Raw genomic sequence first — 10,059 nt, 5'->3', positions numbered from 1 at the left:
CTTTATTTATTTTACGAGCGAGAGAAAGTGAACAACACTATTCAGGTCTTTTGTATTTATAACCTTATCGATATCGTTATATGTTAGTATCTGAGTGTGGAGACACAAAATTATGCCAGAAGGCAGACAGCATACATGTTGTATGTAATATAAGGGGTGTGAATGTCGACAGATTGCATTTGGATATTAATTTCTCTTTGACATCATTACACTTACATATTCATGTACAGCTACTTTACGCCGTAATGATTTCCTTTCGTTTTGCACAGAAATGTTACTTTGGTGTTTTTGTAGGCTAGTGAAACTGGACCAATCTCTTCTTTTTCTTTTCTTTTGTACAGACAGTGGTGCTAAAAAGATACCCGGTATTCTGAATTCAACATAATATAAATCAATGTTCCAAACCTTTTCTATTATCTAATTTCTCGGAGGGATGACTTCTTTTATCATTACAGAGTTGAAAGCTTAAGACTAGTTACGTTTTTGAATTTTGTAAAATACTTCGTTTTCTATGACTAAAAACTGATGTCACAATCCAGACTGAGTGTAACTGGAAGACAGTGAAAAGCGGTTACGGACAGGCACGTACAAGGTAACGTTAGATAATATTCTCAGAAACAGAAAATTGGTCTCCCTTCAGCACTTCAATATACAGTGTGACGCCACGTGTCCCGGGGGCGTCTGAAGCGTCTGAATTTCACTCCCGCAGTTGACTCACTTCACCGCACTTCGACTGAGAGAGCCGTCCGCCGTCGACATGCACTGAGCAGCCTGGGTGCCAAACGCTGGCGTTCGTAAGCGATAGATTTTGTTTGTGGAAAGAGGCCCTAATGTCCGCTACAGTATCCGCTGCCCAAATACAGGCTGCCCCAAACCCTTAATCTTTCACGCCGATAGCGAAAAGATAATTGCATTAGAGCCAGGGTGCCAATCGGGGTTGGCGGGGCGTATGGCTTCCCTGGCCGAAGGGATTATCACTCCTTCGCGGTAGGGGCTGGCACCCAGGCTAGCACTGAGAGACATGCGGCCGACTGAGTTCTGAAGCTGTCCGCTGACCGGCTGGGGACATCTTGGACGCAAAGCTAAGTCTCCTCTATTCTTGTGCAAGAAAAGTCGTGGGACGAAACACGTACACGTACTTCTGTTGCTTTAGACAAGTTCTAGGCTGCCAGATAGTTACTGTGTTTTATGAAGTATGTAGACAGCAACTGTTTGCCCAAGCTGTTACTACAGAACACTGAACCAGTCGAGAATAGGGATGAAAGTCTTCAGCTGCCTCATTCCATTTCTTGTCAGTATTTTGTACGAAACTACAAGCATCAACTGTGAGTCATTGCCAAAAGAATGTCTCAAATTGAATTTAACTTTAGTTGACTGTTCATCCCACGGGTTGACCAGCTTTCCTGATGACATTCCAGCCACCACGGAAATTATACGTCTCCGCAAAAACAGAATCCGTACTGTCGCAAATATTCCGAGACTAGACAAGTTGTTCACGCTCGACCTTACGAGAAACATTATCGAAACTGTGTCTTGGTCGTCACTCTGTAACCTGCCGGCTGTGCACCTCATATACCTAAACGGAAACAGGATCACAAGTGTTACATTACCAGGCTGTATCAAACAACTTACACATTTACTCACGTTAGATTTGACAGGCAATAACATTACATCATTGACTGAAAATGATATCGTTATTCCTAATCCCAAAACGAAAATTAACATCAATTTTAACCCGTTCCATTGTGACTGTGATTTGCTATGGTTGATTACTAAGGTGAAATGCGTGAAAATTTGCAGCAATGGAGGGTGTGACACGAGCTCCTGCAAGAGCGCCTTCCTTGACAGCTATTTTAAATTCAAAGACCTTAACTGCGCTTCACCGCAACAGTTTCGTAACTTACCCCTCTTTGAGGTTTCCGCCCATTGGTTAGGGTGTGCTACGCGTGGACGTGCCGTGCGAAATACAACGACGCCCCAAACTCACCAATATGGCCTTCAACAGACCGTCCACGTACCGGCGCAGGGTACGGTCCAACAAAGTCACATCACCGTAACCCTACAAGTTGCCCAAGGTAACGTCGTTGCAGCACGAAACCGTTCCCTTGACAACCGTGCGTCTGAGGGAGATGGAACAGACAGCGCCCATCTTCAAGCTGACAACTCGACAGAGATTGAAGGCTCAACCGTCATCACTGCCATAGTGAAGCGGGATAAACCAGCGGTCGGGACCGTCCACATCGTCATCATGGCATCCGCCAGCCTGCTAGGCCTGGTCTTCGCCGCTTGTCTGATTCTGAAGTTAGTCAAGTACCGGCGAGCGCAGAACCTTCGCAATCTTGAGAAGAGAACGACTCGCGTTCTCCACCACCCCTACACCGTGCCGTTCCACAACCCTGCTTACACCTTCCCCGGCACCGGACCAGTCCCCGCCATGGAACTGTTACAGGTGGTCCCGCCGATACAAAACGTATTCTACAACCGTGATTCGGTCGCTACACTGGCAAACCAGCCACACTTCAACCCGCCACTCCCGCCGATAGAAAACTCCTTCTATCGCCCAAGTAATACTCCTGCTTCGAAACCAAACAAGGCACAAATGAGAGCACTCCCACCTATAGAAAACTCATTCTATCGTCCGAGTAATGATTCTGCTCCAAAACCAAACAAGACCCCAGTCCCGCCGATAGAAAACGCATTCTATCGCCCAAGCAATAATCCGTCTCCAAAACCAAACAGGGCACAAATGAGGGCACTTCCACCGATAGAAAACTCGTTCTATCGCCCAAGCAACAAGCCAGCTTTACCACCAAACAGGAAAAAAGTGAAAACCCCAGTCCCACCGATAGAAAACTCGTTCTATCGCCCAAGCAATAAGCCTGCTTCACCACCAAACAGGAAAAAAGTGAAAACCCCAGTCCCACCGATAGAAAATTCATTCTATCGCCCAAGCAACAATCCAGCTTTACCACCAAACAGGAAAAACGTGAAAACCCCAGTCCCACCGATAGAAAACGCATTCTATCGTCCAAGCAACAATCCTGCTTCACCACCAAACAAGACACACGTTAAAACTCCACTGCCGGTACCACCGATACAAAATGTGTCCTATCAGAGCAACACTCCAGTCGGCGTCCGAAAGAAGAGAAAGTCTAAGATGTCGGCAGCATAAAAATTGCGCCACCTCAACCTTTACTTGTGATGCATGGAGGCCTAATCTCCAAACAGATCCCTTTCGGCGGAGGCAAGACAGTATCCATTAACCAGAAAAGGTAGCCGGCCACCGACGGGGGTACCGACAAACAAAAGGGCAATATATAAAAAGCTAACGATCATTCGATCCCCCACAACCTCTGCTTGGAGAGTATGGAGGCCCTGCCAAATAAAACTGTAGCACCAGCCAATCGTCCCAGCTGCATGAAATTACAGGTGTCCAAAGGAAGCCTAGTGACCCAATAAGCTGACCGTACATATTCATTTATTTCAGTAGATGCATAGACACAAAATATAACACAATTTTGCTATGATCTGTCAACATACATTTTGTTGTTGAGAGCTAGTCAGATTCGAACCAAATGACCCCAGAAGGACAACTAGAATCGATCTAAAGCCGGTAAGGATGTCATTCACAAAAGTCCTTGACACACATTCAAGACATAAGACCTTCGTTCGACTGTGCTCAGCCCACCACTCCCAAACCAAGGCCGGTACTGAGTTGGGAGTCGCTTATTCTAGCTCCAGTTTGTTCTACAGCGATATTACATCTAAGAAAAATTTCCCGAGTTCCATTTTCATAGTCGGCTGGCACAGAAAACTAATAGACAATCTCGCCGAACACTCTCGACTAAAGATGACCTTGCTCACGACTAACTCCCAAGTCCCAACCATGGTCTGGAGAAGGTCATGGACGGCTATATTAATTTAAGAGTAAGGGCAGTACTACTACTTAGTAAATTAATATGCCCATGTTCAATAGACATGTTCGTTCATTTACCAAGATACTGTATTGAAACCAGACCATGGATAACGGTTGTCAACCGTAATGTTGTGTCATTAGAAAAAAGGTAGTAACACTGAATGCTTTACTTTCTATTATCATATAGCCGGACGGCGTGGACCAATCGGAGGCCCGGATACCCGTGCTGTTATTTCCCGATAACAGCACATGTGGTGTTATGGCGGAATAACAGCACATGTCGTGTTATGGCTGATACCATTATGTTATAGGGTATAGGGGCATGCGACTCTTTCTGTAAACCTTTGTAGCATTTTTCTGTCCAATAAACTTTTTTGTTTAGCTTCATTTAAACTACAATTTGCATTAAATGAAATTATCCATATTTGTTTTAAAGCGTATAATATATTCGAATGTATTTTTATGTATGTATATATATATTAAAGCTGTTGTATTTCAAACAGGAATTGTGTTGATTGACAGTTTGGATAGGCTATATGATAATAATTTTAATGCACTGCCTTTTCCTCGTTGTATATGGTGTCATAACTGCATGGGCAGCTGCCATAACCACCTCATAAACCACCTCGTTCGCTTCGCTCACACGGTGGTTTATTCGGTGGTTATGGCAGCTGCTCATGCAGTTATGACACCATATACAACTCGGGGCAGTGCATTAACCCTTTATTATTTCCCAGAATGTAATTAGAACAAACCAGATCAGTGCTATAATTATCATCATTGACATATATATAGAAACCTGTAAAGTGATATGTTTCTAGAAATAACTGTTGAGAAGGAAAAACCCTTATAAGCACAACGTTCATATTTTCCTTATAATTAACATTGTCTAGAATGTGGCACATTGGACTGTGGCTATTCGAAGGCTCATATAAAAAATGTTGTAGGAATTGTAAGTGCTAAGAAAAGGTAATAGTATATTGTAATGTTACTAACTTAATTAAATGTAGTGTGTTGTTCGTTGCACTTGTGAAGTTGTGATTATATCAAAAAGTGTTTATTGGGAAGGGAGTAGCCCAGATGGATTAAAATGGTTGTGTTCTATAGCTTTAGATCAGAAATTACGACTCATGACAATGGTGTGGCATACTTGTATACCGACTTGGGCATTATAGTCATTATAATTGCAGTTCTTATATAAACTGGCCTATAGAAGTGGAATGGAAGCTAGTTGTCAAGCTTAAGAATATACAGCCGTAGCACATTCTTCGTAATCAACATGAATATTCAGTAGGCGGTTATCCTTAATATTTACATTTTGCTTTCAGTTTCTTAGAAATCAACTGAATGTAAATGGAAAATGATTATGAGGACTAGTCAGAAAGGAATTCGAAGGTACAGAGTGAACACAAATGTAATCCACTGAGAGACAGAGAAAGATAGTCGGAGTTGTCTCATGGCAGTTACCGAAGTTTTAATATTTCTTCACTTGATATAATAGATTTATGCACGTGAAATATCGGCTGCTATGTGTTTATTACCTTCATCAAGAAGGTTGCAGTTTCGGTGGCGTGTGTTTGTGTGAGTGTACGTGTGTTTGTGTAAGTGTACGTGTGTTCGGTGTGTACAGTGTGGCGTGACTCGAGAAATTGTGGACGGATCTTTGATATATTTCATCGTGTATGCAGAACATGTGAGATCGAAGGCATACTATATACTGTATACGTACAAGCCGGTGTGTTACGCCAGAAGGACGGTTATATACGCGGCTGTACAGATACAGATAACAGTAACAAGAAGACAGTACTCTAGTACTGTACTGTACTGTACTGTACTGTACTGTACTGTACTGTACTAATAACAGTATCAAGTATTCCATGTCCATGGTACTGTTTAGCCTTCGATTGGTAGCTATGGGCATTAGACTGGGTTGATGAAAAAAAAGCAAAAGAAGAAAATATGCCCAGATCAATGTGAAATGTAACTGATATTTACTTTGTATATTGGAATCTTGAGATAAAAAGAAAGAAAAAGAGTTGGGTCCCACTATATTGGCCGGGCTGAGACGCAGTGCCTATTCACGGGCGCGATCCCGCTACTGATCGACACGGGGACTTTTGCCTGCTTTGTTTCCAACCTGGGCCGGTGCGTCCCTCCTTAGGCGACCTGGTTGCCCTGGGCTCCCCCGGGGAAACCATATCGATGCCGAACTTAGCGTGGACGCCCGATCGCCATAGGACAGCACGCCGCAGAACCCCCGGCCTCAAGCGGTCCACCAACCCCAGCCTCCAGGTAGCTGGATTACAGGCGCGCGCCACCACGCCCAGCTGGCAGCGGGGCCATTTTCTAGGAGTATAGATGTAAGAGTCACGTGACTCGCCAGGAGACTCACGGGAACCCGCCAAATCTGAACATGCGTTTATGTCTATGCTTAGAACAATGTGTACAGTATTTGATAATGTCAAACAGGCGCTGATACGAGACAGGTATCATTTTTCGTACTTAGGCCACACCGACTTAATTTTATATATGGATGACATCCTCTGAAGACCCCCAAACAAGTGCGTGCGGGCGAATTAAAAAAAAATCCAGCCAAAAATAAAAATGCTACTAAACCCTTTTTGAGACTACAGGCGAAAATCAATGCGCGCGCGAATATCATCCATAAAATTCGGTGTGGCCTTATTATCCATAGATGAATAGATGAATAGAGCAAATTAACGTACAAAATGCAATCAGAGGTAATATAGTTCACGCATGGTATCCTTTGTGTTTACGTTTTATTACAGATATTACACATTCCTCTCAATGTTTTGAAGCATGATTTTTGGCCCTTTTTTTCAAATAAATTTTCATTTGCCTTGTAAGTTTGATATTGTCTCACCTTTTGGTAGTAACATCTGTGTCCATAATATCACCAGGGTCCATAATATCGCCACCTTGAGAAACAGTGTGCCTAAAGATATTTTTACTGCAACATACTTTTGGTATGCACTCCTTCACACATCATCAAATGTACATACCTAGGGTATGTTGCAGTAAAAATATCTTTAAGCACACTATTTCTCAAGGTGGCGATATTATGGACCCTGGTGATATTATGGACGCAGATGTTACATTGTACGTTCCAATCGACGTCTTCGAGTTGGTATGATAAAGAAAACACTTTCACTTTCCATGACACCACGCCCCCACATTTCCCATGATCCATTGCGCGCAGACGACAACACGCAGACATGTCGTACACTTCGGTGGACTTCGAGGTTCACGGCCGGGTACAAGGTGAACAGGGACAGTTATGAGACATTCTGCTTCATGTCACTGTAGAAGTTGCGCCGAGGATATTCTATGTGTCTTTTGAGTCTCGATAGAACTGTTAACCGCCACGATAGTCTATGAACGTAACACAATTTGTGATGGGGAGGGGGGCTGGTTGAAGATTATGGATCATAAAACATCAGGACATGATGGCATTTCATACTATCTTTGGATGCTAATATAATCTACGTAGGATAATCGATCAACGAATACTGCATAACTCACCGTGTTTGTCTGTATAACAAAGCTGAAACAGTTGTCGCACAATTGTCTTCATTCCATACAATACTGCAACAAATTATAACTTCTTTTTTTTAATTTTTCCCTTCCAAAAATTATAGGCGTCTGCTTTCGAATGGTAAGTAAAACACATATAATATGACATGTGTAATGTTAACATTATTTTTATATAATATGTGCAATGTACCAGATATCAACAGAATATGATATCAACAGAAAATCAAAGTACAATGTACTTGACATTTTATAGTTGAGTTATATTGTGATTATGATACAGAAATTATGATAATGTTGCAATGATAAACAGTAAAATTAGCATTATGCATTTCACAGAACCTTTGCATTTATTGATTGGTTTTTGATTAGGACCAACAATATTATGCTCTAGTTCTACACATTATTTCAGTAGTATACTATGTGCCCACAGTATACTGAGGATGAGGCACGTAGGCTGGGTGTGGTTGGATGGGTGAGGAACACTCGCCAGGGCACGGTAGATGGACAGGTACAAGGGCCTACTGATAAAGTCAGACAGATGTGAGTACCTCTCTGTATCAGTTTATCCATTGATCTGTTTTCACATTCAGTCAACAGATTTTTATATAGCGCAGAAGGTAAAACATACCATTTTTGCTCCCTTTCTTTTTCTTCCCTTCCAAACAAATAAGGTCAATGACTTCGACCAGATAGCCACCAGGTCAGTCACCATGGTAACTGGTGCTGTAGCAGGTACCTATAGTGTTGGATTACAAATTTTATGTAGCAAGGGGCAGGGCAAAGTTTGAGGGGCAGGTCAACATATACATATATGAATGTGTGACAACATACTAGTATACATATATGACTAATAAGAACATTACATGTATGTATTAAATTTGAAAATGTTACCTTTGTAGTATAGCAATAGCAAACACTAATCTTATAAGCATTTCAAACACACAGGAAACAATGGCTGCAGTACGAGGGAAGCCCGTCCAGTATTATTGACTACGCCACTTTCAGGAATGAGAAGACTATCAGCAAGCCTACCCAGAAGGGCTTCTTCACCAGATACTGAGTCTCTGTTCTGTGCAGGTGTCTGCCTAAATTGTGTCTAACAAGGTTCTAACTAGCCTGCTGAACAGACCTTCATGGCTCTCTTTATCTTTGCGACACTAAGGCCTAGGAAAAAATGTAAGTTTTTCTAGTTCCCCAACCGACTGTAACCTTTTTTCTCGCCAATCACCGGCAAGTCCATTAAACTTCTACCAACTGGCTGATTTTTTTCAGGACTGAAATTGGAAACACAACTTTTTTTTTCCTTGGCCTAAGAGTGCTGTCCACACTTGCCTGCCCAGCACATGCTAGGGGTTTCAATTAGGTCAACTGTGTCATTAGGAAAGCTGGAAATATTAACTGTTTGCTGTGTTAACAGACTGCTGGGGCCAAAACACCCCAAAGCCAGCCTGTAGAGAATAGACACCAGGCTAGGTTGAAGAAGCATGGCTGCAGACACTAACAAAGTGAAGTTTCTTTCCCAAGCACAGTGCTATCATAGGAATGATTTAAGACATCAGCTTCATGACCATCTTTCTTCACATGCACATTTTCAGAAGCTGAGAAGTAACATAAAGTTTACAGGTATATGACTTTAATTTAAGAATTGACTTCAAGTGCGAAGGTATTAATATGCTCTAATATCAGGCAAAGCTGCATTAATTTTTACATATTACAGCTTTTACTAGTAAGCTCTTTGAACATTTGATTGCTTAATGTGGCATGCTGGATTTGTTCATGTCCCATACATGTGCTATGAAGGAAAGCTGAATGATTATTTGCATTATTGCTATTTTTACAATGACTGTCAGGTATACAGAATTATGCGAGTTGTATTTTAATTACACCATGATATGCCAACTTTGTACTTTTTTCCAGGCAGGAGTGGTTAGCCAAGAAAGGAAGTCCATCCTCACGGATTACAAAATGCAACTTCAAGAATGAAAAACAAGTGAAAGAATTGGACTTCAGAGATTTTAGAACCACATACTGACCATCTGCTACATTGTGAAAGGCCCTTGGAGCTTTATTTCGTTGTGAAGCTGTATACCTTTCATCTGTTGGAGTCTTGCATGAGCTGTGGAAATCCTCCTACGTTTGTATCCGATTTGTTGTACATCATATCAGTGGTTCATCGGACTGTTACTTGTTGGTTTATCGGACTGTTAGTTGTTGCTTATTATTTCACATGGTTTATTTATTATAAGGCAAAGTTAAAAGTGTCTTTCAGGACAACTGTAGTCAAGCATTTTGTGCCAATCTTCTCAAATCTTGTACTGATGCAATGGTACATATACATTGCACCTCCGATACAAGACTTGATCATGTCTTTTAAGTCATCATGGGTACGTGTAAAACTAATCCCGTGTGTAGTCTAATTCGGTCAGTGAATTTCTGAGAATTATGATGTCATACATGTACATGTACAGGTAATTTAAAGTGTTAAATATCTTGAAACGGTAATATGCTGCTACTATGTTGTTATGGAATGTTAAAGTGTGTTTGATAGGGAATGTTCCTAATACATTTGTAGTATGAAGTGTTACTGA

The 10,059-nt window shown here is 41.7% G+C and overlaps 1 protein-coding gene across 3 annotated transcripts; it reads left to right on the top strand.

Annotated features, from left to right (window-relative positions):
- Positions 1–7,111: 7,111 nt before the first annotated feature.
- LOC109464699 (acylphosphatase-2-like) lies at positions 7,112–10,026 on the top strand. Of its 3 annotated transcripts, none has more exons than XM_019761756.1 (5): positions 7,112–7,198; positions 7,576–7,592; positions 7,902–8,011; positions 8,417–8,548; positions 9,389–10,026. In XM_019761756.1, exons 1-4 carry the CDS (start codon positions 7,153–7,155, stop codon positions 8,529–8,531), a joined length of 288 nt encoding a protein of 95 aa, XP_019617315.1. In that variant the 5' UTR covers positions 7,112–7,152; the 3' UTR covers positions 8,532–8,548; positions 9,389–10,026. The 3 variants fall into 3 exon arrangements, with proteins under 3 accessions (XP_019617315.1, XP_019617317.1, XP_019617316.1); XM_019761758.1 differs by having other exon boundaries at positions 8,417–8,531; positions 9,389–9,444; XM_019761757.1 differs by lacking the exon at positions 8,417–8,548.
- Positions 10,027–10,059: the final 33 nt, after the last annotated feature.

This window comes from Branchiostoma belcheri, unplaced genomic scaffold (genome assembly GCF_001625305.1).
Source record: "Branchiostoma belcheri isolate BF01 breed outbred unplaced genomic scaffold, Haploidv18h27 scaffold14, whole genome shotgun sequence".
NCBI classification, from domain to species: domain Eukaryota; kingdom Metazoa; phylum Chordata; class Leptocardii; order Amphioxiformes; family Branchiostomatidae; genus Branchiostoma; species Branchiostoma belcheri.
Note: the sequence above shows the minus strand (reverse complement) of the source record. Positions and strands in the feature narration are given on the sequence as shown.